Source organism: Nycticebus coucang, chromosome 3 (genome assembly GCF_027406575.1).
Source record: "Nycticebus coucang isolate mNycCou1 chromosome 3, mNycCou1.pri, whole genome shotgun sequence".
Classification (NCBI taxonomy): Eukaryota; Metazoa; Chordata; class Mammalia; order Primates; family Lorisidae; genus Nycticebus; species Nycticebus coucang.
The window spans coordinates 67193441-67216601 of NC_069782.1; the positions used below are offsets into that span (position 1 = coordinate 67193441).

General features: G+C 48.6%; 1 protein-coding gene across 4 annotated transcripts; it reads right to left on the reverse strand.

The window, feature by feature from the left end:
• Window positions 1-274: 274 nt before the first annotated feature.
• On the reverse strand, window positions 275-23078 carry BRME1 (break repair meiotic recombinase recruitment factor 1). Of its 4 annotated transcripts, XM_053586706.1 has the most exons (9): window positions 22909-23078; window positions 21926-21977; window positions 16844-17018; window positions 15085-15178; window positions 14709-14813; window positions 9286-10539; window positions 3737-3831; window positions 1152-1244; window positions 275-802 (listed from the first exon to the last, which is right to left on the reverse strand). In XM_053586706.1, the coding sequence occupies exons 2-9, from the start codon at window positions 21954-21956 to the stop codon at window positions 652-654; spliced, it is 1998 nt and encodes a 665-aa protein (XP_053442681.1). In that variant the 5' UTR covers window positions 21957-21977; window positions 22909-23078; the 3' UTR covers window positions 275-651. The 4 variants fall into 4 exon arrangements, with proteins under 4 accessions (XP_053442681.1, XP_053442684.1, XP_053442683.1 ...); XM_053586709.1 differs by lacking the exon at window positions 16844-17018; XM_053586708.1 differs by lacking the exon at window positions 14709-14813.
• Window positions 23079-23161: the final 83 nt, after the last annotated feature.

Sequence of the window (23161 nt, forward strand, 5' to 3'; positions counted from 1 at the left end):
ATGACCCCATGACCTCTCAGTGGGCTTGTTGCCCCGTGTGTCCCTGAGTGTTTGCTCAAGTACATGTGCACACAGCTGCAGTCCTGGAGGGAGACTCACCCAATTCACCTTCCCAGGGAGGCTGAGGAATCCAACTCGAGGCAGTAAGGAGAAAGAAATGGTTAAGGGGTTTATAGGTGGCCTGTGAAAGACGTGAACGCCTCAACCCTAAACAAGAGTGGGACCTCAAAACAGAATCATTTATTACTGCCCTTCCAATTAGAAGTCAAATGGAAATTGGGAGAAAGACAACCAACAAAGGGAGCCTTTTTATTCGTCAGGAAAGAAACAAATTCTGAACCTTCTATACCTAAGCTCAGGAGCCTGAATTTGCAGATCCAGGTAAAATGGGTGCTGCTCAAGACAGCAGTTCCATCCCTGCGCTGGACTCTCAAGGGAGGCTGTTGACCAGGGCCTCCTGTGTGTAACCTGTGGAAGGATGACTTCCCGGTTTGCTGAGGGGAGGTTTCTAGGGTCCACTAGGACCCACAGAGCATCTTTCAGGGAAACAAAATACTGGGTGGCCCATAAGGGCATGGGCTGGTGTGCAGAGGAAAACAAACTGCCCTACACATGCATGCAAGCTTTACCGTTGAGGCCGCTGTAAGCAACCTACAAGTCTCTCAAGGATTGCTCCCCCTTAGGGAGAATCCCAGCCACCTTGGACAAGTAGGGCAAAGGGCCTTTCCCTGATGGCTTTGTCTTGCGGTAGCTGAGGCGCTTGAAGGCTTCCAGGTCGCGATGGGCGCTCATGATCAGTCGGCTGCAGGAACAGACAAGGCACAGTTGTGATGGGCTCTGGGTGCACCCAACAATGGAGGAGGCTGCCCCTTACAGCTGGCCAGCACACATACAACCAAAATTGGCCTTTCCAAGAGCAGGTTGGCTTGGCCCCACCCTTTCCAACCTAACAGTTCTGCATGGGACAGGGACAGTCTATCACATCAATGAGGAAAAGCAACAAGGGCACAGGAACAGTGGCATGCCTGGTCCTTGCTGCCCACCTGTGTGGTTTACAGCTCAGTCTCTTCCAGCTCCACTACGCCCTCCCTATTCCCTCCTGGGTCCCTGTCTCATCTGCCTGTCCCTCATGATTCAGGCCCAGTCCTTACTTCAGGTTGGACAGCTCAACAACGAGGCCACGCACGACGTCAGTGGCATCCTCCATCCTGGAGGCCTCAGAGGCCTGGATCCCTACACAGGGCCTGGTGGGAAGGGAAGGAGGAAGTGGAGAGCAGGAGCTTTCATTGGGGCTTGAGCCATCTTATTGCCCAGATATTCAACCTGCCCTTCTCTGTGCATGGGCAGAGGTCTGATGGCCTACCCCCCAGACTCTACCCAGAATACAGCCACTTCTCCCCATGGCTGCTGCCCTCTCTGGACCATGAGGGGACCACGGCCACCACTTCCACTGTCTCCCCAGTTCCTGCCACTACAGCCCTCACTCATACAGCAGCAGGGCTGTAAGGACACCTGGCCCTATGCCAACCTTCTCCTACCTGCTTCAGCTACAATGAATTCCTGAGCATTCCTTGAGCACCTCTTAGGACTCTGGAATGCTCTTTCCCAATGTCTTCTCCTTGGCAATGAGTCTTCGCTGAGCACCATGGTTACATTTTATTTTTATTTTATTTTATTTGTGTGTGTGTGTGTGTGTTTTTTTTGTTTTTTTTTGCCGGGGCTGGGTTTGAACCCACCACCTCCGGAATATGGCACTGGCGCCCTACTCCTTGAGCCATAGGCGCCACCCCTACATTTTATTTTTTTAGAGACAGGGTCTCCCTCTGTCACCAGTCTAGAGTGCAGTGGTATTGTCTCAGCTCACTGCAGCCTCAAACTTCTGTGCTCAAGCAATCCTCCTGCCTCAGTCCCTCCTAGGAATACAGGCATGAGCCACCACGCCTGCCTAATTTCCCTTTTTTTTTTTGAGACAGAGTCTCACTTTGTGCCCTGGCGTCATAGCTCACAGAAACCTCAAACTCTCGGGCTGATGCAATCCTCCTGCCTCAACCTCCCAAAGTGCTAGGATTATAGGCATGAACCACCGCACCTAGCCTGGTTACATTTTTAACCTCCTCCCTGCTGGCTTTTTCTCCCCAACACTCAACATCTAATTTGCTCTCTCTCATGCCTATCTTGCCCACACATGAGCACGAAGCTTCAAGTTTTGTCTACAAAGAGCTGTGTTTTGTCCCAGGAAGAGCCGGTACTAGAATGCGTTAATATCTGTGAAAAGGGAGGACAAGGCACAGCTGTCACCACATGGAATGTGAGTGGCCCTTGGATGTGGGACAGACAACTGAGGGCCTCCCTTGGATGGGCAAGGGTCACCTTCCCTAAAGCCACCACACCCCAGGTTTGGCCACATCTCTGGGACTGTCACTAGGGAAACCCTAATGCTATTGCACCTGCCCAGGGAAACCCTGGGCGTTAGCCTCCAGAGTGCCTCATATAGCCTCAATCAATTGGACTAGGCTCCAGGACCCTCTCTGGCAGCTTCTAGACATCCACGGGGCAGAGGTGACCAGTGAGGATGTTCAAGCAGCTAAGGCACTAGCCACATACACCAGAGCTGGCGGGTTCGAATCTAGCCTGGGCCTGCCAAACAATGACAACTACAACCAAAAAATAGCCGGGGGTTTTGGCGGGTGCTTACAGTCCCAGCTACTTGGGAGGTTGAGGCAAGAGAATCGCTTGAGCCCAGGAGTTGGAGGTTGCTGTGAGCTGTGATGCCACGGCACTCTACCCAGCACGACAAATTGAGGCTATGTCTCAAAAAAAAGAAAAAAAAGATTCAGACATGAAATCTCCCTCTTCTTTGCTTAAATAGCAGGGCCACTTAGAATGAACTGGCCCTGTTCCATGTGCACAGTGTCTGGGGATGTGGGGAAAGAAGGCAACAGGAACACAACTGGTACTGGTCCCAGGGAGTGTGGAAAGGCAGCAGACAGGAACACAACCACCCCTGCTGAGAGGAGGGGGAGAGGGCCCTCACAGGGCTAAGGGCTGTGTCCCAACTCCTCCTCCACATCCACTAGAAACAGAAACTTAGCCATAAATAATGGATAAGCTGCTGCCGCTGCAGGGAGGCAGGTGCAGGTTTACAGTAATAGGAGAAGACTGCCATTAGCACTGGCTGTAGGCAGGGCTAGGGAAGGACACAGGAGGAGGGTATGCTGCAGAGAGGTACACTCCTCTCACAGACAGACAGCAGGCTGGAAGGATGGCATACCTAGTGCCTTGCAGAAGGAACAAGGTGGTTCTCCTGAAGCACACAGCAAACTGGGGTGGTGAAGATGAGGGCAAATCAGAGTTGCTTGACCCCTGCCCAGTGCCAGAGCTGGGAATGGCCCCAAGACCAGCTGAGCCACTGGCTCTGAGCCCTGTCTATGTCCCCTTCCCCTCCTCTGAGACTCAGGAAAAACTCTGGTCCCTCTTCCCAGAGATTTACATTCCTGCACTGAAACTACCTACAGGGCTGGGGGTACCGTCATGGGACTCCTATAGAGAGATGTTGCTATGGGTGCAGGTTGCAGGTCTCCCACATTTGGGAAACAGGGGGATACCTATAGTTTGAAAGATGGGGCTAACCTCCTTTATTGGGTGAAGGAAAGCAAGGCTTAGGGAGATTCATCACCTTCTGCAGTAAAATGGGTGAGAGTCCTGAGCTTGTTGTGTCCCACCACCCTGCACCTACCTTGGCTGGGTCTTGGCCACTTCAACAGGGTCTCCATTGGCACATGGGCTGGGGTCAGGCCAGCAAGGGTCCAGCCCGTTCCCCACAGGAAACATCTGGAAAGACAGAGCAAAGTGTGAACAGACTGGCCAGGCAAACCCAGCAGAAGGAAAGCAAAAGTCATACCAGCCAGCAGGGACTCCTGAATAAGAAACATTGTGCCAGAAGAGGGGACTCCACAATGACTACACCTGGGGCAACCAGCTGGGGCTACTCTTTCCTTCTCCCATCAGAAAGTGGACACAGCAGTAGGCCTGGTTCTGGTATCTTCCTCTGGGCCCTGACCTTACCACAGGGGCTGCTCTGTGTGTTGAGTGGCTCCATGGATATAATCTCTGGCCGTGACACTGCTGCAGTCTCCTGCAAGTTTTTGAGATTTTTTTGGGTTTTTTTTTTTAGATAGTCTTATTCTATTGCTCTGGCTGGAGTGCAGTGATATCACTGTAGCTCACTGCAACTTTAAACTCTTGGGCTCAAGTGATTCTCCTGCTTCAGCATCCCAAAATAGCTGGGACTAATAGGTGGTGGGTATGCATACCAACACACCGGGCTAATTTTTCTTTTTTTTTTTTTTGAGACAGTCTCACTTTGTTGCCCTCAGTAGAGTGCCGTGGCATCACAGCTCATAGCAACCTCAAACTCTTGGGCTCAAGTGATTCTCTTGTCTTACCCTCCCAAGTAGCTAGGACTACAGGCACCCACCACAACTCCTGGCTATTTTTAGAGATGGGAGCCTTGCTCTTGCTCAAGCTGGTCTTGAACCTGTGAGCTCAGACAATCCACCTGCCTCAGCTTCCCCAAATGCTTGGATTACAGGCATGAGCCACCGCGCCCAGTCCTAATTTTTCTATTTTTTTGTAGCAATAGGGCCTTGAGCAAGCTGATCCTGCAAAATCTTTAAGGGTGCAGACCAAGTAGTAGTAACTGCAAGAATGTGGAGTTGTCCATGCCCTATCACATATGCCCTATCAGGAGAAGACTTTGCAAATGTAATTTGGGGGGAAAATTTCCTAATGAACAGAGATGAAAGGCAGATAACCCTGAGAAGCTGAAGTTTAATTTTCATGAAAAATATCAGGCTCAATCTGAAAAGAGGCAGAGGGGCCTACGAGGAGCGGCCAGCCCAGGGCATTGCTCTCTTCTGAGAGAAGAAGCAGGTGAAGGGTTTGAACTACATCTGCAAAGGGTCCCCAAATCAAAAGGGACAAACATTAAGCAGGGCCTACAGCCTAATGTTCTCCTGTAGGGTTAATTCTGCCTCCCATGGGACACCTCACTAGGTCTGGAGACATTTTTGCTCATCACAACTGTGGGTGAGGGTGCTACTGGCACCTGGTAGGTGGAGGATAGGGACACTGCTTAACACCCTGCAACACATAGGACACCACCTCAACAGAAAACGATGTGACCCCAAATGCCAGCAATGCCATGGTTGGAAACCCTGCTGTAGGCAGTACCATGTCTCCCAAGTGTCTGGCTTTTATATGGGTGACTTTGTGACTCAAAATGCAATTTGATGTTACAGACCCACTTCATTGTCCTTGGTGGTGAGGAATATCTTCACTCACTAGGTACAACTGGCCCTACCAAGGCTATGTAAATATCAGGTATGACAAAAGTGGCTTTCCTACAGAATGTGCTAGGGACCACAGCTGGATGACTGGTCAGTGCTAAAGCCCTGAAAGGGAGCTATTTTATTTAGTTTTTGAAACACGGTCTTGCTCTATCACCAAGCCCGGACTGCAGTAGCAAGATCATAGCTCACTGTAGCTTCAAATTCCTGGGCTTCTGCCTCAGCCTCCCAAGAAGCTAGGACTACAGGCAGGTGCCACCATGCCTGGATAATTAAAAAAAAATTTTTTAGCAATGGGGTCTTACTAGGTTGGGCAGTCTGGTCCTGAACTCTTGACCCCAAGCAATCCTCCCACTTTGAATTCCCAAAGTGCTGGACTACAGGCATGAGCCACTGTACCAGTCCTCAGCTTCTTAAATGACTCTCTGTGCAGCCTACAGAGGTGCCACTGGCCCAGGGGTGAGTACAGAAATTCTATAAGGTGACACCACACTCTCCTATGAGAAGATCCTGGTTGGAGGATTGAAACTTGTGTCATTGCTAAATGTGACCATGGTGACAGCAGGAGGACACTGTGACTGTCCTTAAGACCGATCTTTTCTCTGTTCCCAGGTGCTTCTGCCCATGCTTCCTGCCAGGGGCCATCTGGAACCTTCCCACGGGAATGAGCTCCTTTTCTGGGTCACCTTGACTTGCTTGGTAACACCCAGTGTCAAAATTAAACATGCCCAGGCATCCGTGGCCAGTGATGTTGGTTGGGTCTGGTGACCCAGGCTGTATGCCTGGTTCCCCAAAGTTCTGATTTCTTTGACCTTTTCAGAGCTTTGGCAGCCTGTTCCAGGAGAGCTGACTTCTTCATCTGTTGGATGCCATCTGGGCACACCTGACCCCAACCATCTCAACCACTTCCCAGCCTTCTCTCTTAACCACTGCCCATGAGCCCAGAGACTGGAGGCAACAGAGGCAGTTCTTCTCTCCAAATGAAGGAGGCCAAGGCACAAGAATTGCTTCAGCTCAGGAGTTCCAGACCAGCCTACGCCAAAAATGAGACCCCTGCCTTTACTGAAACAGAAAAATCAGCTGAAGCCGGGCATGCTAGCTCATGCCTCTTAATTCTAGCACCCTGGGAGGCCGAGGTGGGTAGACTGCCTGAACTCACAGGTTTGAGACCAGCCCAAGCAAGAGTGAGACCCTGTCTCTAAAAAAAAAAAAAAAAAAAAAATAGCTGGGCGTTGTGGTGGGCGCCTGCAGTCCCAGCTACTTAGGAGGCTGAGGCAAAAGAACTGCTTAAGCCCACTAGTTTGAGGTTGCTGTGAGCTGTGACGCCACAGCCCTCTACCAAGGGTGACATAGTGAGACTCTTATCTCAAAAAAAAAGAAAGAAAGAAAAATTAGCTGGGCATTGTGGTGGGCAGCTATCATCCCATCTACTATGTACTTGGGAGGCTGAGGCAGGAGGATGGCTTAAACCTAGGAGTTTGATGTTGCCATGAGTTAGGCTGATACCACAGCATTCTAGCCTGGAGCAACGAAGTGAAACTCTGTCTCAAAACAAAACAAAATCAATTCAGCTGTGCCCAGCACCTTCCCTAAGCACTGGTGTTTAGACTCTATGGCTGAACCACAGTAACATGCTTTTAATTATTTTATTCATCTGGTGATAACCACCAGAAATGGGTAGGCCTGAGGAGCCCAGGCTGGCAGAGATGACACTATGCCCTTGATATGGCATGAAGGGGTGGGTCTGAAAAATCACAGCATAGGCAGGCACCATGGAAAGTCACAAAGGACCCCTGGAAATTTGTTAGGAAGGCAGTGCCTTAAAGACCCACAGCTACCCTTTGACGGTCAGGACCCCGTCACATTCTCCTTGAAAGTGAGAATAGCTGGCACACTCTTCAGCTGAGCACCAGATGAACTCTTTTACTTGTAGGTCAGGAATGTGTCCTATGAAAAAACTCTTTAAGTGCTGGATGATATGGTACAAAATGCTCACTCTGGAGAACACAGGCAGGAATGAGACTACCATAAACTTCACAGGGGTAAGAATGTGTCTGATCTGTCATACTTCTGTCACCTGGCACAGAGCAGGCTCTCAAGAAATATGTACACTGAATAATTTTTTTTTTAAAGCAGCCGCACTGAGAATGAGCCCCGTGTGGTTGGCGCGCTAAGACACACACTGCCTGCATAACTAGTGGAGCTGACAGACAACACCTCTGCACCATGCCAGTTTTCTTTGAGACAGAGTCTCAATATTGTCACTCTCAGTAGAGTGCCGTGCCATCACAACTCACAGCAACCTCAAACTCTTGGGCTTAAGCAATTCTCTTGCCTCAGTCTCATGAGTGGCTGGGACTATAAGCGCCCACTACAATGCCCGGCTATTTTTTGGTTGCAGTTGTCGTTGTAAACAGCTTTGGTGTATGTGGCTGGTGCCCTATAACTGAGCTATGGACGTCGAACTGAATTTTTTTTTTTTAAACAGGGTCTTGCTATGTTGCCCAGCTAGAGTGCAGTGGCATTATCATAGCTCACTGCAACACCTGCATTCAAATGATCCTCCTGTCTCAGCCTCCCAAGTAGCTGGGACTTATAAGGCATGCCACCACGTGTTTTTCTATTTTTGGTAGAGACAGGGTCTCTCTCTTCCTTAGGCTGGTTTTGAACTCCTGACCACAAACAATCTTCCTGCCATGGCCTCCCAGAGTGCACACAGCCTGAATGAATTTTTTTTTTTTTTTGTAGAAACAGTCTCACTTTACCGCCTTCAGTAGAGTGCCATGATGTCACAGGACTCACAGCAACCTCTAGCTCTTGGGCTTCCGCGATTCTCCTGCCTCAGCCTCCCAACCAGCTGGGATTACAGGCGCCTGCCACAACACCCGGCTATTTTTTTTTGGTTGCAGTTCAGCCGGGGCCGGGTTTGAACCCGCCACCCTCGGTATATGGGGCCGGCGCCCTACTCACTGAGCCATAGGCGCCACCCAACCTGAATGAATTTTAACATCTCAACAGGGACAGCCAAAGAAACATGAGGCTGATGTTTGAAAAGCAGATTGGGCTCTGTGTTCCAGGATGGAGCAGGATTGGGCAGCTGAAGTGCAGCTTTAGACTCAGGGAACCTGGGTGCTAACCCAGCCCCCTCCTTCCTGTCTCACCTCCAGCAGGTACCTGGCTGGCCTCTTTTCAGACTCTTTGCTGCCACACCCAGTGTTTGCAAAGACAGTTGCCTACCTCCTGGTGTGCCAATGGCAGGGAAGGTTTAACTTCCCCCAAGGGTGGGGCTGCCACCCGCACTGACAGGTGAAGCAAGGCAGCCACCTGACCCATCAGTTGAATGCCAGCAGCTGGTACTATTTCCATAGTCAGGAAAGACAACATCCGGGCAACCTGCAGGGTGGGCAGAGCCCTGAAGGTAGCAAAGCCCTTGTAAATTCCAGCAGAAAAACAAAATTATTTATCTATTTGAAAAAGAATCATACCAGGACCTCCCAGTGACCCTAAATAGAGAGGCAAAGGTTCATCTCTAGCTTAGGAGTGAAGTCCCCTTCCCAAGCCCAGCCTATTGGGGTCACCCTTCTGGGTCCGTCACTCTCAATACACCCCCAGGAGCCTGCAGTCAGTGTCGGGGCTGAAGGGGGAGCTGCCAGGGACTGGTACACCTGGGGGTCCCAGTTCAATTGTAGAAGAGATCTGGCTGACAAGCTGCCTGTGTATCACTACTGTATGACTCCTCAGCAACCTCACAGGCCCCTTGCAGAAAGGTAGTTCTGCCCTTTCTAGAAAGGCTACCCACCAGAGCTTTGACCTACACTCCTAGTCTGCTGTGTAAATGGAACTCCATTTTCTCTCCACCACTGGATGGTTTAGGGTGAGAGCTCTTGGCTATTCAGTGCCTGCCCTGGGCCAGTCTGTAACTCAGAGAAGCTCTTACCTGCTCAGGTAGGGATTCAAAGTCAGAGGCATCCAGAGCTTTCTGTATCTCACTATCTGGCAGGAAGTCCAGGTCCACATGTGAGGAGCCCCCCCAGATGGCCAGGTCTGCAGAATGAGGGTGGTCAGGTTGCCATGCCCCTGGATGAGCAGGGGTGTCTGGACTACCCTGCTGGGCTGGGGTCTCCTGAGGAGGACCATCCACTGCTTCTGTGTGTTCCAGCAGACCAGAGCCTTGGGGGGACAGACTGGGCCTCTTAAGGTCTTGTTCATGACTCTGGCTGCCTAACTCAGCAGCCTTTTGGTCAAATCCTGCCATCTGTTTCTGACTGACACCTGGAACTATATCTGGAGCTAGATGGCCAGAATCTCCAGAGCCTATTGTGGGTTCTTGGTTCCTAGAAGCCAGAGTCAGGGAGGTTGCAGGGCCCATGGCGATGTTGTCAGGGGGCTTGTCTTCCCACCCCACCTCCCCTCCGCCTCCTGAGATCTCCCCAGTGAGGGGAGAACAGCCTCCGTCTAGGGCCTTCCCTCCAAGGGAGGCAGGCAACCTGGTGTTGGCATGCTCTTCTGGCCCAGACACCTCCAGGGCCCTCTCTTCTGGCTCTGGGTGGTCCATGTTCAGATCTGCAATAACAGCCACCCCAAGGGAGGAGCATCCTAGGCTGTTGCAGCTCCACTCTGTGCCCCCACCAGTCCCATGGGGTATCTGCCAGAGGTCAGGGGGAACTTGGGCCGCAAACCTGGGCCCCAGTCTCCAAGCAGGGGCTGAGGGAGGAGCTGATGCTGGGGTGCTGGGGATATTGTCTTCTTCCTCCCAGGGCCCTCTAGGCAGGTCAGCCCCTGGTCCCCATTGGGCACCTCCCTCCTGGGGAATAGCTCCATCTGGCTCCTTTCTTTCAACATTGCTGCTCAGAAGGTACCCTTTGTGGCCACCACTGCCTGGAACCCAGGCCTTATCCATCTCAGGTCCACTGTTCCCCAAGTTTCCACCATGCAATGTGTTGGTCCCTTGCTCCAAAAGGTGGTTCTGGCTGGCCATCTCTGAAGTGGAGGGGCCTGCCCCACCTTCTGGAGAGGCCTTGGGCTGAGAATCCCCAATGTCAGGCATGGGGTTCATGGGGTTCTGGTTGCTTTGTTCAGGGAGGGTACCCTCTGCCAGCATTTGCTCTCTGTTCTCCTGAACAGTGATCCCCAGGGACTCCTCCATGTGCTGGCTTCCTGCCTGCTGGGCCCTGGGCTCTGGAAGTGTTTCCTGTGGAGACAAAATGAGTCAGCTCCAGGGACCTTCAATAATTAAACGCTCTAGAGAAGAATTTTCTAGTCATTATTACCCCTGTCCAAAGATGCAGATGTTGGCACTGACCATAATGCACCAAAGTAGGTATCAGTATACCAGTACAGAAACCAAACTACCTTCCACTATATTCTTCTCCCTGCCAGCACTGGGCACTGAGAAGGATCAGGGGTATAAAAACCAAGGTGCCATGCAGATTGTACCAGTGTCAATTGCCTGGTTTTGATGATGGGCTATAGTTACAGAAGGCGCTACCACTGTGGGAACCTCTCCCTGTACTGTTTTTGTTTTTTTTTTTAACTGTGGCAAAAAACACATGAAATTTAATTTTTTTCTTTTCTTTTGAGACAGGGTTTCACAAGGTCTCACTTTTGCCTGGGCTAAGTAGTGTCATAACTCACTGCAATCTCAAAATCCAGGGCTCAAGTGATCCTCTTGTCTCAGCTGTGCTGGCTAAGTTTTAAATTTTTTTTTTTAGAGATGGGGTCTCACAATTTTGCTTAGGCTGGTTTAATGAAAAAAAAAAAAAAACTCACTTGGCCATGTATGGTGGATAATGTCTATAATCCTGGGATTTTGGGAAGTTGAGGTGGGAAGATCAATTGAGGCCAGTTTAAGTACCAGCCTGCGCAACATAGCAAGATTCTTTTTTTATTTATTTATTTATTTATTTATTTTTGAAACAGAGCCTCAAGCTGTTGCCCTGGGTAGAGTGCAGTAGCATCATAGCTCACAGCAACCTTAAACTCCTGGGCTCCAGCGAGTCTCCTGTCTCCGCCTCCCAAGTAGCTGGGACTACAGGCACCTGCCACAACGCCCAGCTATTTTTTGGTTGCAGCCATCATTGTTGTTTGGTGGGCCCGGGCTGGATTCGAACCTGCCAGGTCAGGTGTATGTGGCTGGCGCATTAGCCGCTTGAGCCACAGGCACTGAGCCACAAAATTCTTGTTTCTACCAAAAAATAACAGAAAAACCAGCCAGGTGTGGTAGTTTACACCTATAGTTCCAGCTGCTCTGGAGACTGAGGTGTGAGGATTGCATGAGCCCAGGAGCTCAAGGTTGCAGTTAGCTATGATTGTGCCACTGCAGACTGTGCCAGCCTAGACAACAGAGAAATATCTTGTCTCTAAGGAAAAAAATAATAAAAACATTGTGGTAAAATAAATATGATGTCAAATGTACTTGTTAGCTTGCTGAGCTACAAACAGCCCTTAGCACACATCTTCAATCTACAGTGAAGCTAATGCCCATCTTTGTTTTTTTTTTTGAGACAGTCTCACTTTGTCATCCTTAGTAGAGTGCTGTGGCGTCATAGCTCACAGCAACCTCAAATTCTTAGGCTCAAATGATCCTCTTGCTTCAGACTCGCCCAGCTATTTTAGAAACAGGCTGGTCTTGAACTCATGAGCTCAAGCAACCCACTCGCCTCAGCCTCCCAGAGTTCTAGGATTATAGATGTGAGCCACCACTCCCAGCCTCCATCTTTGTTTTCAATAAACCTTTTAAATTTTGAGATTATTATAGATTCATATCCATTTGTAAAAAATAATATAGAAAGATCCTTCAAGTCTTTTTACCACTTTCCCCCAATGTTAACATCTTACACAACTCAAGCACAGAGTCATGACTAGGACATTAACATCGATAAGATCCACTAGCCTTGATAGCACCCATAGCTCACTTGGTAGGGCACCAGCCACATACATGGAGGCTGACAGGTTCGAACCTAGCCGGCCAGCTAAAACAACAATAACAATTGCAACAACAAAATAGCCGGGCATTGTGGCAGGCAGCTGTAGTCCCAGCTACTTGGAAGGCTGAGGCAAGAGACTCACTTCAGCCCAAGAGTTTGAGGTTACTGTGAACTGTGACACCACGGTACTCTACCCAGGGCGACAGCTTGAGACTCTGTCTCAAAAACAAACAAAAAAATTCACCAGCCTTATTCAGATTTTCCCAGTCAGATCTGTCCTCATTTGAGAGTGTGTATTAAGTTCCACGAAGTTCTGTTACCTATTCAGGTTTATGTATTTGCATAGCCATTGCCATAGTCAAACAACAGTATGTACTTAACACCACAAGGATCCTTTATACCAGCTACTCTTCCCAGCTGCACCCACCTCCATTCCATGGCCCACCTACCCAGTCCCCAACCCTGGCAACCATGAATCTGTCTTTCAACTCTATAATTTTATCATTTCAAAATTATGTAAATGGGATCCTACAGTATGTAACCTTTTGGAACTAGCTTTTCCCACTCTATATGATGCCTGAGAGATCCATCCGAGTTGTGTGGATCACTAACTATAGTGTTCCTCTTGATTGCTGACTCGTGTTTCCTGGCAGATAGACCATAGTTTGTTGAACACTTCACCCATGAAGGATATTTGGGGGTGTTCCAAGTTTGGGATGATGGAAAACATAGCTGCTGTGAACATTCATTCACCACTCACTTTTTTTTTTTTTTTTGAGACAAAGTCTCACTTTGTTGCCCTCAGTACAGTGCCATAGCATCACAGCTCACAGCAACCGCAAACACTTGGGTTTAAGCAATTCTCTTGCCTTAGCCTCCCAACTAGCTGGGACTACAGGCACTGGCCACAACACCTGGCTATTTTGTTGTTGTTGTTCAACAGGCCTGGGCCAGGTTTGAACTGCCAGCCCCAGTGCATGTTGCGCCATAACCACTGAGCGATGGGCACCAAGCCACACCTGGCTAATTTTAGAGAGGAGGTCTTGCTCTGGTTCAGGCTGGTCTCAAACTTGTGAGCTCAGGTAATCTACCTGCCTCAGCTTCCCAGAGCACTAGGATTAGAGCCATGAGCCACTTTGTCCAGCCCCAACCAAGCACTTTTTTTTTTTTTTTGGGCCTAGGCTGGGTTTGAACCCACCGCCTCCAGCATATGAGGCCGGCGTTCTACTCCTTTGAGCTACAGGTGCCGCCCCCAACCAACCAGTTTTTTAGGGGTGTGTTGCCAAAGGCATTGTCGCTCCTGGAACTCATCATGGGAAGGACAAGAGAGCTGTAAATGCCCACAACTCACGCAAAAGCCCCTAAGAAACAAAGGGGACTAGGGATAGAATGTGAGCTTCCTTTTTTTTGGAGACAGAGTCTCAATCTGGTACCCTGATTAGAGTGCCATGGCATCACAGCTCACACCAGGCTCAAGAGATCTTCTTGCCTCAGTTTTTCTATTTTCAGCAGAGATAGGGTCTCACTATTGCTCAGGCTGGTCTTGAACTCCTGAGCTCAAGTGATCCACCCACCTCAGCCTCCCAGAGTACTAGGATTACAGGTATGAGCCACTGTGGCCAGCCTGGGCTTCCTTATAAAAAAAAATTTTTTTTTTCTTTTCTTCTTTTAGTGATTCTCTTGTCCTTTGCCTCCCAAGTAGCTGGGACTACAGGGGCCCGCCACAACGCCTGGCTTTTTTTGGCTCATTCTGGCTCAGGATGGTCTCAAACCTCTGAGATCAGGCAATCCACCTGCATTGGCCTCCCACAGCGCTAGAACTATAGGTGTGAGGCACCATGCCCAGCCAAAAAAAATTATTTTTTTAATTGGCACATAATGACTTTCTTTTTTTTTTTTTTTTTTTAGAGACAGAGTCTCACTTTATGGCCCTTGGTAGAATGCCATGGCATCACACAGCTCACAGCAACCTGTAACTCTTGGGCTTACGCGATTCTCTTGCCTCAGCCTCCCGAGTAGCTGGGACTACAGGCGCCCGCCACAACGCCTGGCTATTTTTTTTTTTTTTTTTTTGGTTGCAGTTTGGCCGGGCCGGGCTTGAACCCGCCACCCTCGGTATATGGGGCCGGCGCCCTACCGACTGAGCCACAGGCGCCGCCCCACATAATGACTTTCTAAGATTTACTATTTCCATGCAACTTGGGGAAGAGAGCTCTGGCTTCAACTCTGGCAATGCAGGCAGAGTTGTCCTCAAGGCCTGCACCAAGTCTGGTGCACACTTAATGAATATTTGTAGCTGCAAGGTACTGAAAGTGGGGAGCAGAGAGAGGTGCAGGCATAGCCACTGCCAAAGAAAACCAAGTTTAAACACAGCGGCAGAGGCTGAGCCAAGAGGCTCATGTACATGGAGCTCCTATCAGATTTTAGGGCTTACCAGGCTGACGGCCCCACTCCTGAGGTTCTCTTCCTTGGTCTCTGCTTTTCTTGCCACTGTCTTCCTGGGGTTTGGAAACTGGGGGACAAACCTCCCAATTGGGTTCTGTAAACCAGATACAGGAACAAAGCAGCAATAAAGATAAGGGAGGAATGAGGTCTCAGGAAAAAAACCCTAAACTGGTTCTTTTCTAGTAGCCTTGAAAGAACTTGGTCCTTGCCCTCTGGCCCCCTGTGCACAATCCCTCCAGCCCCCTATGCACAATCCCTCCAGCCCTGTAGGCCTGAGCAGCTGTTCACAATGAATAGTGACACAGAACCCCAGCTTAAGGGAAGCAGTGTCATCACACATCCACAAGACCACAAAACAGGCTCACCTGAGAAGGAGGAAGGGCAGCTGACTCCCTTTCTGGTTTACCAAGGAGGAGCCTGGACCGAGTTCCTGGTCCACAAGCCTGCCAGCCCATTGGCCTATCCAAGAGACAAGAGCACAGTGACACTGATGATGGCTTAGGTGTGATACATAGCCCCTCTTCACATAGCTCACACAGCAAGGTTGCCAAGGGACCTGAGTGTGGCCTTCTGACCCAGACTTTAATCCTATTATTGTAATGACCTAAGATCTGAAAGACAGACTTATAAACTCACAGTTCTATTTATCAAGCCAAGTGCCTCCTTGAGCCCAAGAATGTGAGGTTGCTGTGAGCTATGACACCATGGCACTCGACCCAGGGTGACAGAGTAAGACTCTGTCTCAAAAAAATTAAAATTAAAATTAAAAAACAGCCATGCACCTCAATTTTTTCCTCAGGAAATTTGGTAATCCAATCCACAATGCCTTCTCTGAAGACTTCAACTGGCAAAAATCTTGCTTCTCCTAATTCTGGCTAACTTTTTCTACTCTGTCATAGTTACACATATGTGGATTAACCCTCATGGACAGACTAAACCATTTTTGAGGTCTTTCTTTTTTCCCCACCATGCTAATTTTTTTTTTTTTTTAGATAGTGTCTCATTCTGTGCTCTGGTAGAGTGCCGCGGCATCACAGCTCATAGCAACCTCAAACACCTAGGCTCAAGCAATCCTCTTGCCTCAGCCTCCTGAGTAACTGGGACTACAAGCGCCTGCCACAATGCCCTCCTAGATTTTTCTACTTTTAGTAGAGATGAGGTCTTGCTTTTGCTCAGGCTGGACTCAAACTCCTGAGCTCAGGTGATCTACCTGCCTTGGCCTCCCAGAATGCTAGGATTATAGGCATGAGCCATAGGGCCTAGCCTCTTAATTAATTTGATGAAAAAAAAATAAGGGAACCAGGAATCCATTGTGCTTAGAAATGGACACAGCCAGAATCCGAGCTGCCCCAGCAGCCCCGGGGCCCTGGGCAAGTCTTTAGATCTAAGCCTTCAGGGTCCTCACTTGAACAATGGGGATTAAAAAGTGCTGTAAAGGCTCTTCGCCTATAGCTCAAGAGGCTAAGGTGCCAGCCACATACACCAGAGCTGGCGGGTTCAAATCTAGCTGAAGCTTGCCAAAAAACAACAACTACAAAAAATAGCTGGGTGTTGTGGCGGGCACCTGCAGTCCCAGCTACTTGGGAGGCTGAGGCAAGAGAATCGCTTAAGCCCAGGAGTTGGAGGTTGCTGTGAGCTGTAATGCCACGGCACTCTACCCAGGGCGACAGTTGAGGCTCTGTCTCAAAAGTAAATAAATAAATGAAAAAAAAGTACTGTGAACATTTAATAAGCTGATGCTGAGTGTACTGCCAGTTACATTCTGACTGTTTTTCTTTTTTTACTGGTGATTATTTCACAAACCAATGACTCTTTCCATCCCTTCTTGGTTAAGGAGGAGGAGGAATGTGTAAGAAATACAGATTTGACCAACAGACAGATGTGAGTTTCATTCTGTAACCTTGAACAATTCAATGTTACCTTTCCAAGTGGTTAAAAAAAAGAACTTTTTTCAACAGAAAGGAAAGCTATCAGAAGCAAAGATCCAAAGGTCCTGAGTGCCAAGGAGAAGAAAACTCACAGTACTGGATAGGTCATGTTGGTTCCTACCCACTGCATCCCTGGTCACTGGGCTGCTTAACTGTGTCAGTAAGGAACCTTGCTGCAATGTTCTGAGCCACCTACCTGGAAGCCATCTGTCTTGGTTCCTCCCTGCTCTGCTGTGTTGAGGAAGCATGTCTGGGCTTGCCTTCTGACTCTTCAAGGTGATATAAACGGCCTGACTTGGAACTTTGGGGGCTCTCATCAGAATCTCCTAACCTCGGGTTCTTTGGAGGTTTTGGCGGATGGATTCTTTCTCCTGGTTTAGAAACATGAGAGAGATGAAGGAGTGGGAGATACTGGGAGCATGCACTGCCATGGCTAACAAGTAGACTTGGCAAGGCCATTGCTGCATTGTTGTAAATGAGCAGGCTTACTCTGAGTGTATGATACTCCTGCTCTGATGCTCACTAGATGAGCAAATCATGGGATAGAATCTCATCTAGGAGGTTGGACCTATGAGCTTACAAGATCATTGGATTCAAGGGCTTTTTTTGAAGAGTCAAGGCTCTATTTCTCAGGCTACAGTGCAGTGGTACAATCATAGCTCAGTGCAGCCACACACTCCTGGGCTCAAGTAATCCTCCTGCCTCAGCCTTGGTAACTATGGCCTTGAGTGAGGCTAACTGAGTGGTCTGGCCTGGTTCCAACTCACATGGGACAACCTGGAATGCCACTGAGGAAATGGCAGGAAATGTGTGGTGGGTCTCAACTCAAATGACCCTGCATGGGCCATTCTCTATAAAGCATCCCCTTTCTGGCCCATGGGTCTGTCCTAGTCACTTCTCAACTTTTCTGCAAGTATCCCTTGTACTGGGTCATCTACTCTCTCCCTCACTATAACTGAGCTGCATGTGAGAAGGGGCCTAATCTAGCTCACTCACTATTGGGTCCCAGTGCCTTACAGGAGCATCTAGTATACTGGCAGTGCATACGTAGTAGATGACTGAATTAATGCATGTAGAAAATGCACATCTCTAGTGCCACTCTAGTTTTCTACACCCCCTGAAGAATATCCATCCTGGGAAAACTGGGACCCAGAGTCACCAGGTGTTAAAAAGGTGATGCCTTGGCTACCTCTTGATCCCATGCATCTCTCCACTATTTTCCCCATCATGGAAAGCAATTGGAGTATGTCTTTTTCTTGTATTGGAGAGGCTAAAGATGCATAATACCTATTTGATGAATGAAGGAAACTCTCTTACATAGAAACTGGCAATAGCGGCTGGCTTGTAAGATCTCCCCAAATGTGGCCCCGACTTAATCACATATTCAATGAGCAAATGGTAAGGGCTAACCCTGATGAATTTCACACTAGATACTATCTATCCTAAGAACTTGTGTGCATTATGATAAAATTTCGAGGTAGGGTATTACTGTTATGCCTGTCTTGCAGATGAAAAAAATAAGGCACAGGCTTGGTGCCTGTGCTCAGTGGGTAGGGTACCAGCCACATACACGGAGGCTGTTTAAGCCCAGCCTGGACCTTCTAAAACAACAATGACAACTGCAACAAAAAATAGGTGTTGTGGCAGGTGCCTGTAGTCCCAGCTACTCAGGAGACTGAGGCAAGAGAATCACTTAAGCCCAAGAGTTTGAGGTTGCTGTGAGTTGTGATGCCACAGCACTCTACCAAGGGTGACATAGTGAGACTCTATCTCAAAAAAAAGAAGGAAAGAAAGAAAAGAAAAAACTGAGGCACACACGGCCAATGAATCAAGATTGGGACCCAGGCCAACTATAGCAGTGTCAAACATAAAAAGTATTGGAGCATTTACTAAACATCTTCTGTGCACTTGGTTTCTGACCAAGCAGTGAGAACAAAAAACACAAACCAACATACAGGTTAAGTATTGTGTATTTGTAATCCTACCTACTCAGGAGGCTGAGGAAGGAGGATTGCTTGAGACCAGGGGGTTGAGACCAGCCTGGGTATCATGGTGAGACCCCCATCTCTATAGAAAAAAAAAATAGGTAGGTGTGGTAGTGTGTACCTATACTCCTAGTTACTTGGGAGGGTGAGGCCAGGAGCATCGCTTGAGCCTAGGAAACTTGAGGCTGCAGTGAGCTATGATCATACCACTGTGCAGCAGCCTGGGCAACAGACTGAGACCTGAGACCCCATCTCTAAAAAAAAAAAAGGCTCGGCTCTCGTAGCACAATGGTTACGGCACCAGCCACATGTACTGAGGGTGACAGGTTCGAACCTGGCCCAGGGCAACTAAACAACTGCAACAAAAAAAAAAGCCAGGTATTGTGGCGGGCACCTATAGTCCCAGCTACTTGGGAGGCTGAGGCAAGAGAATCGCTTAAGCCCAAGAGTTTGAGGTTTTTGTGAGCTGTGACACCACGGCACTCTACCCAGGGCGACAAAGTGAGACTGTCTCAAAACAAAAACAAAAAAAAAAACAAGCAGACTCTGGACTCTTTCCAACCTCAGCCCTGTACACACCTACACACCCTGAAGTAAACCCACTGAATGAGTCCCCCCTGCCCCTAACACAACATGAATTGCTAGGGTCTTCCTGTCCTCACCTGGCTGTTTGCACTCCACTAAACCACAGCAATTTTCCTATAATTTCTTCCAATTTTGTCACAGTTCCTGTGTGTCCATTGAGAACTTTATTCCACTGCTGTGTATTTGATTAGCTCTTCCTGTGAGATGGATTCCCCCCACTATGTCTTGAGGTTCTCCTGGGAAGGAGCTGATTCTGCTGTACTCTTTCATCCTCATCCCTGCCTCATGCACCTCAGGTGCCTACCCCAGAGAGCGCTGCACCCTGAATAAGACTCTGATGTATGCTGCTTACATAAACACATTCCCACATTGTGGTAAGCTAGAAAAGGCAAATTATAGCAGCTTTGTTTATTTTGTTTTTTAAGATTCCCCAAAACTTGTTCACTTGGCTGATCTAATGAACATTTGTACCAAATAATAGGCAAAAATATCAACAGAAGCAAAGAGCTTTCTATTTCCTTCCATCCATCCCCATGGGACCAATTTAAGAAAAAATAAGGCAGAACCTGTGTTCAACACCAAAGGCTGAAGAGGCTGGTGGGGAAAGGGACTCTTTCACCACGTGCCAGAACCTTCTTCCTCTCTCCCCACCCCTCCCAGGACACACAGAAAGAGCTGTCCATAGCCAGCCCCAGAGATCCACTGAGCTGGGGAGTCCACTGCCAAAGAACCCAAATGACCTGCTATGGGTGGGCCTGGCTTCCAGTAGCCCTCTCTAAGGTCAGAGAAATGCCTGTGCCTCCCAGCAGCCTGTTGCTCATCCCTGCACAAAATATTTTAAAATCTGTTGATAATTTTTTTGTCCCACATGTTGGAGAAAATGAGCACCACTCCCTAAATTCATCACTCACTAAGTTAAAAGATCATTTTTTAATTTTTAAGATGTTTGAGTTATCTTAAGACAATGACAGGGAAATGGAACCATACTATATAATAATGGGTATTTTTCTTTTCAAATGAGGAAATCTTATAGATATGTTGACAAGATGGTCGTTATATACTTCAAAGTTAAAAATAGAGGTTGCAGTGTGATGATTCTGTTTTCCAGTAACACTGTATTTGTATATACACATAAGAATGCTGGGAAGAAGTAGTGTATTGAGATTAGGGTCTTACTGTTCATACTATATTATAATTATCATTCTATGGTTGTGCTAGATATCAACATTAGGAAAGCCAGGGGAAGAGTAGCCAGAACTCTCTGAACTACTTTTGGAATTTTTCTATGAGCCCCAAGTGATTTGAAAAAGAAAAGTTTTTTTTAAAAATAATCATTTGAAAGGATTATAATTCACAGCAGGACACATCTGTTTTTCTTGGTGTTTTATATACACTAATCCACAAATCACTAATGTGAGCTCTAGCGCAGGGTTCATAGCCTTGGTACTGCTGACATTGGGGCTGGATCATTCTGTGTGGTTGGGGTCATCCTGTGCTTTGTAGGATTTTGAGCAGCATCCCAGTAGATGCCCGTATCAGTCCCCCACCACATACACACATCCAGTTGAGAAAACCAAAAATATCTCTAAACATGGCCAACTGTCCCCTGGAGGAACAAAATCCCTTTTCCTACACAGTTAAGAACCACTGCTCTGTATTAACCAGTTGGATGAAAATATTTCAAATAGTATATAAAACCAGCACATTGTACCCCATGATTGCATTAATGTACACAGCTATGATTAAATAAATAATAATAAAAAAAAGAACCACTGTTCTAAAGCTGTGGTCCCCAACGAGCATTGGTCCATGGCCTGTTAGGAATTGGGCTTCACAGCAGGGGGTCAGCATGAGAGTGAGCAAGCTTGATCTGTATCTATGGCTGCTCCCCATCAGTTACATCATTGTCTGAGCTCGCCTCCTGGCAGATCTCTCCCACCCCATCCATGGAAAAATTGTCTTCCACGAAACTGGTCCCTGGTGCCAAAAAAGCTGGGGACTGATGCTCTAAAGGAAAGGGCAGCTGCTTGTATTATCCCCCATTTACAAAAGGAGGAAACTGAGGCACAGAGTAATCCATCCACTATCAAACAGTGAGCAGGAGAGTTGGGTTTGAAGCCCCAGAGTGAAACAGTCAGCCACATACCAGTAGCTTTGTAGCATATCGGACTCACCGAAGCCTGGGGGGAGGGGGTGTCTATCTTAAGCTGTGAGATCCCACCAGGGACTGGCAGAAGCTCCAGAAAATTTTTACTTTTTCCTATATGTCCTTCTCTGTAATTTCTACTTTTCTTTCTAGCATGTATTAAATCCTTGTTTTCCTTTAAGGAGTTTGGGGTGTCCTATTAGCCATTTTTTTTTTTTTTTTTGTAGAGACAGAGTCTCACTTTATGGCCCTCGGTAGAGTGCCGTGGCCTCACACAGCTCACAGCAACCTCCAACTCCTGGGCTTAAGCGATTCTCTTGCCTCAGCTTCCCGAGTAGCTGGGACTACAGGTGCCCGCCACAACGCCTGGCTATTTTTTTTTTGGTTGCAGTTTGGCTGGGGCCGGGTTTGAACCCGCCACCCTCGGTATATGGGGCTGGCGCCCTATGGACTGAGCCACAGGCGCCGCCCCTTATTAGCCATTTTTGCAATAAATAAACCCTCATTCTTTCTATAAGCACAAACACCTCTCAAGAAGAGTCAACTTGAATGAACAAAATACCTGAGGTCCGAAGCTTCTTCTTCTTGCTCATTTTAACTGTTTCTTTAGGAATCTAAAAACAAGCAAAATCTCCCATCATTAAAAGCAGTGCCTGTCAGTACCCAGTGGCCTTGGCTGAGGGCAGCGATTACCTCCCACCTCTGCCTTGGCCCATCTGGCTGTCCCAAGAGGTCAGATGGGCCCCAACAGGACACAGGATCAGAGCCACCTTGCGCCATGGCAGAATTCAAACCTTCTCCACCCCCAGAGAGGGGGTTGTCTGTCTTTTGCCCAGGGTCTGAGAGCCACATGGGCTCTGGTCCCTGGATTGAAGCCCCTCCCTCTAGTTGGGGTATCTGGGGCCCTTCCAGGGACACGTTTTTTTCTGAGATAGAGTCTCTGTCACCCAGGCTAGTTCACAGCAACCTCACACTCTTGGACTTAAGCAACTATCTTGCCACAGCTTCCCAAGTAGCTGAGACTACAGGCATGCAGAACAAGGCCCAGCTAGTTTTTTCCATTTTTAGTAGTAAAGGGGTCTCGCTCTTGCTCAGGCTGGTCTTGAACTCCTGAGCTCAGGCCATCTACCCGCCTCGTCCTCCCAGAGTGCTGGGATTACAGGCGTGAGACACCAAGTAAGGCCCCACTTGAAGTCTTTCCAGGAGCCATGTGGGGCCCTTTGAGGTTGTTTGGGGTCTTTAGAAGGGCCATCTGGGGCCCTTCCAGGGACAGCCAGGGCCTTCGGGAGTAGGAGTTACCACAGGCCAATTTCTTCCAGCGTTAGGGGCCAGGCAAGCCAAAACTGCCCTGCGCCACGTTAAGTTCTTAAAGTCTCTCTGTCCTTATCAGGACCAAAGTCTGTCTGGGCTTGTTAGGAAATAAGTCGCTTAAATTATTTGCGTTACACTCTTTTGTAAAAATAAAGGCTAAATTGGTCTTCGCGGATGCTTGGGCCGAGAGTCCAGAGCTGAAGGAGGCTGGAGGCCTAGGTGCTGTGGACTCACCTTCTAGGGTGGCCAGCTGCCCACTCACACCACCCTGGCAATCGAAAGGTGAGGACTTCTCAGGCCGGGAGCCCAGGTGAGCCCGGAGCCCGTGAGTGACCGCGAGACGAGGCCAACTACAGAGCGACCACCACCCTTCACACCTGCGCGCGTCCCCCTCTTTCCCGCGCCTCGCGAAGCCACGCCCCACGCACGCGCAATACCAGACAGTCGTCACACCCGCGCATGCCTCACCCCTTTCCCCGCCTCAACC

Bases quoted from the DNA above. Each gene is read 5' to 3' on its own strand.
- BRME1 (XM_053586706.1), bottom strand. From the start codon at position 21,956: ATGAGCAAGAAGAAGAAGCTTCGGACCTCAG. The intron at 14,814-15,084 runs GTGAGCCTGTTT...TCTGGTTTACAG, and splicing joins CTGCCCTTCCTCCTTCTCAG to AACCCAATTGGGAGGTTTGT. The intron at 3,832-9,285 runs GTAAGAGCTTCT...CTGTCTTTCCAG, and splicing joins TTGAATCCCTACCTGAGCAG to ATGTTTCCTGTGGGGAACGG.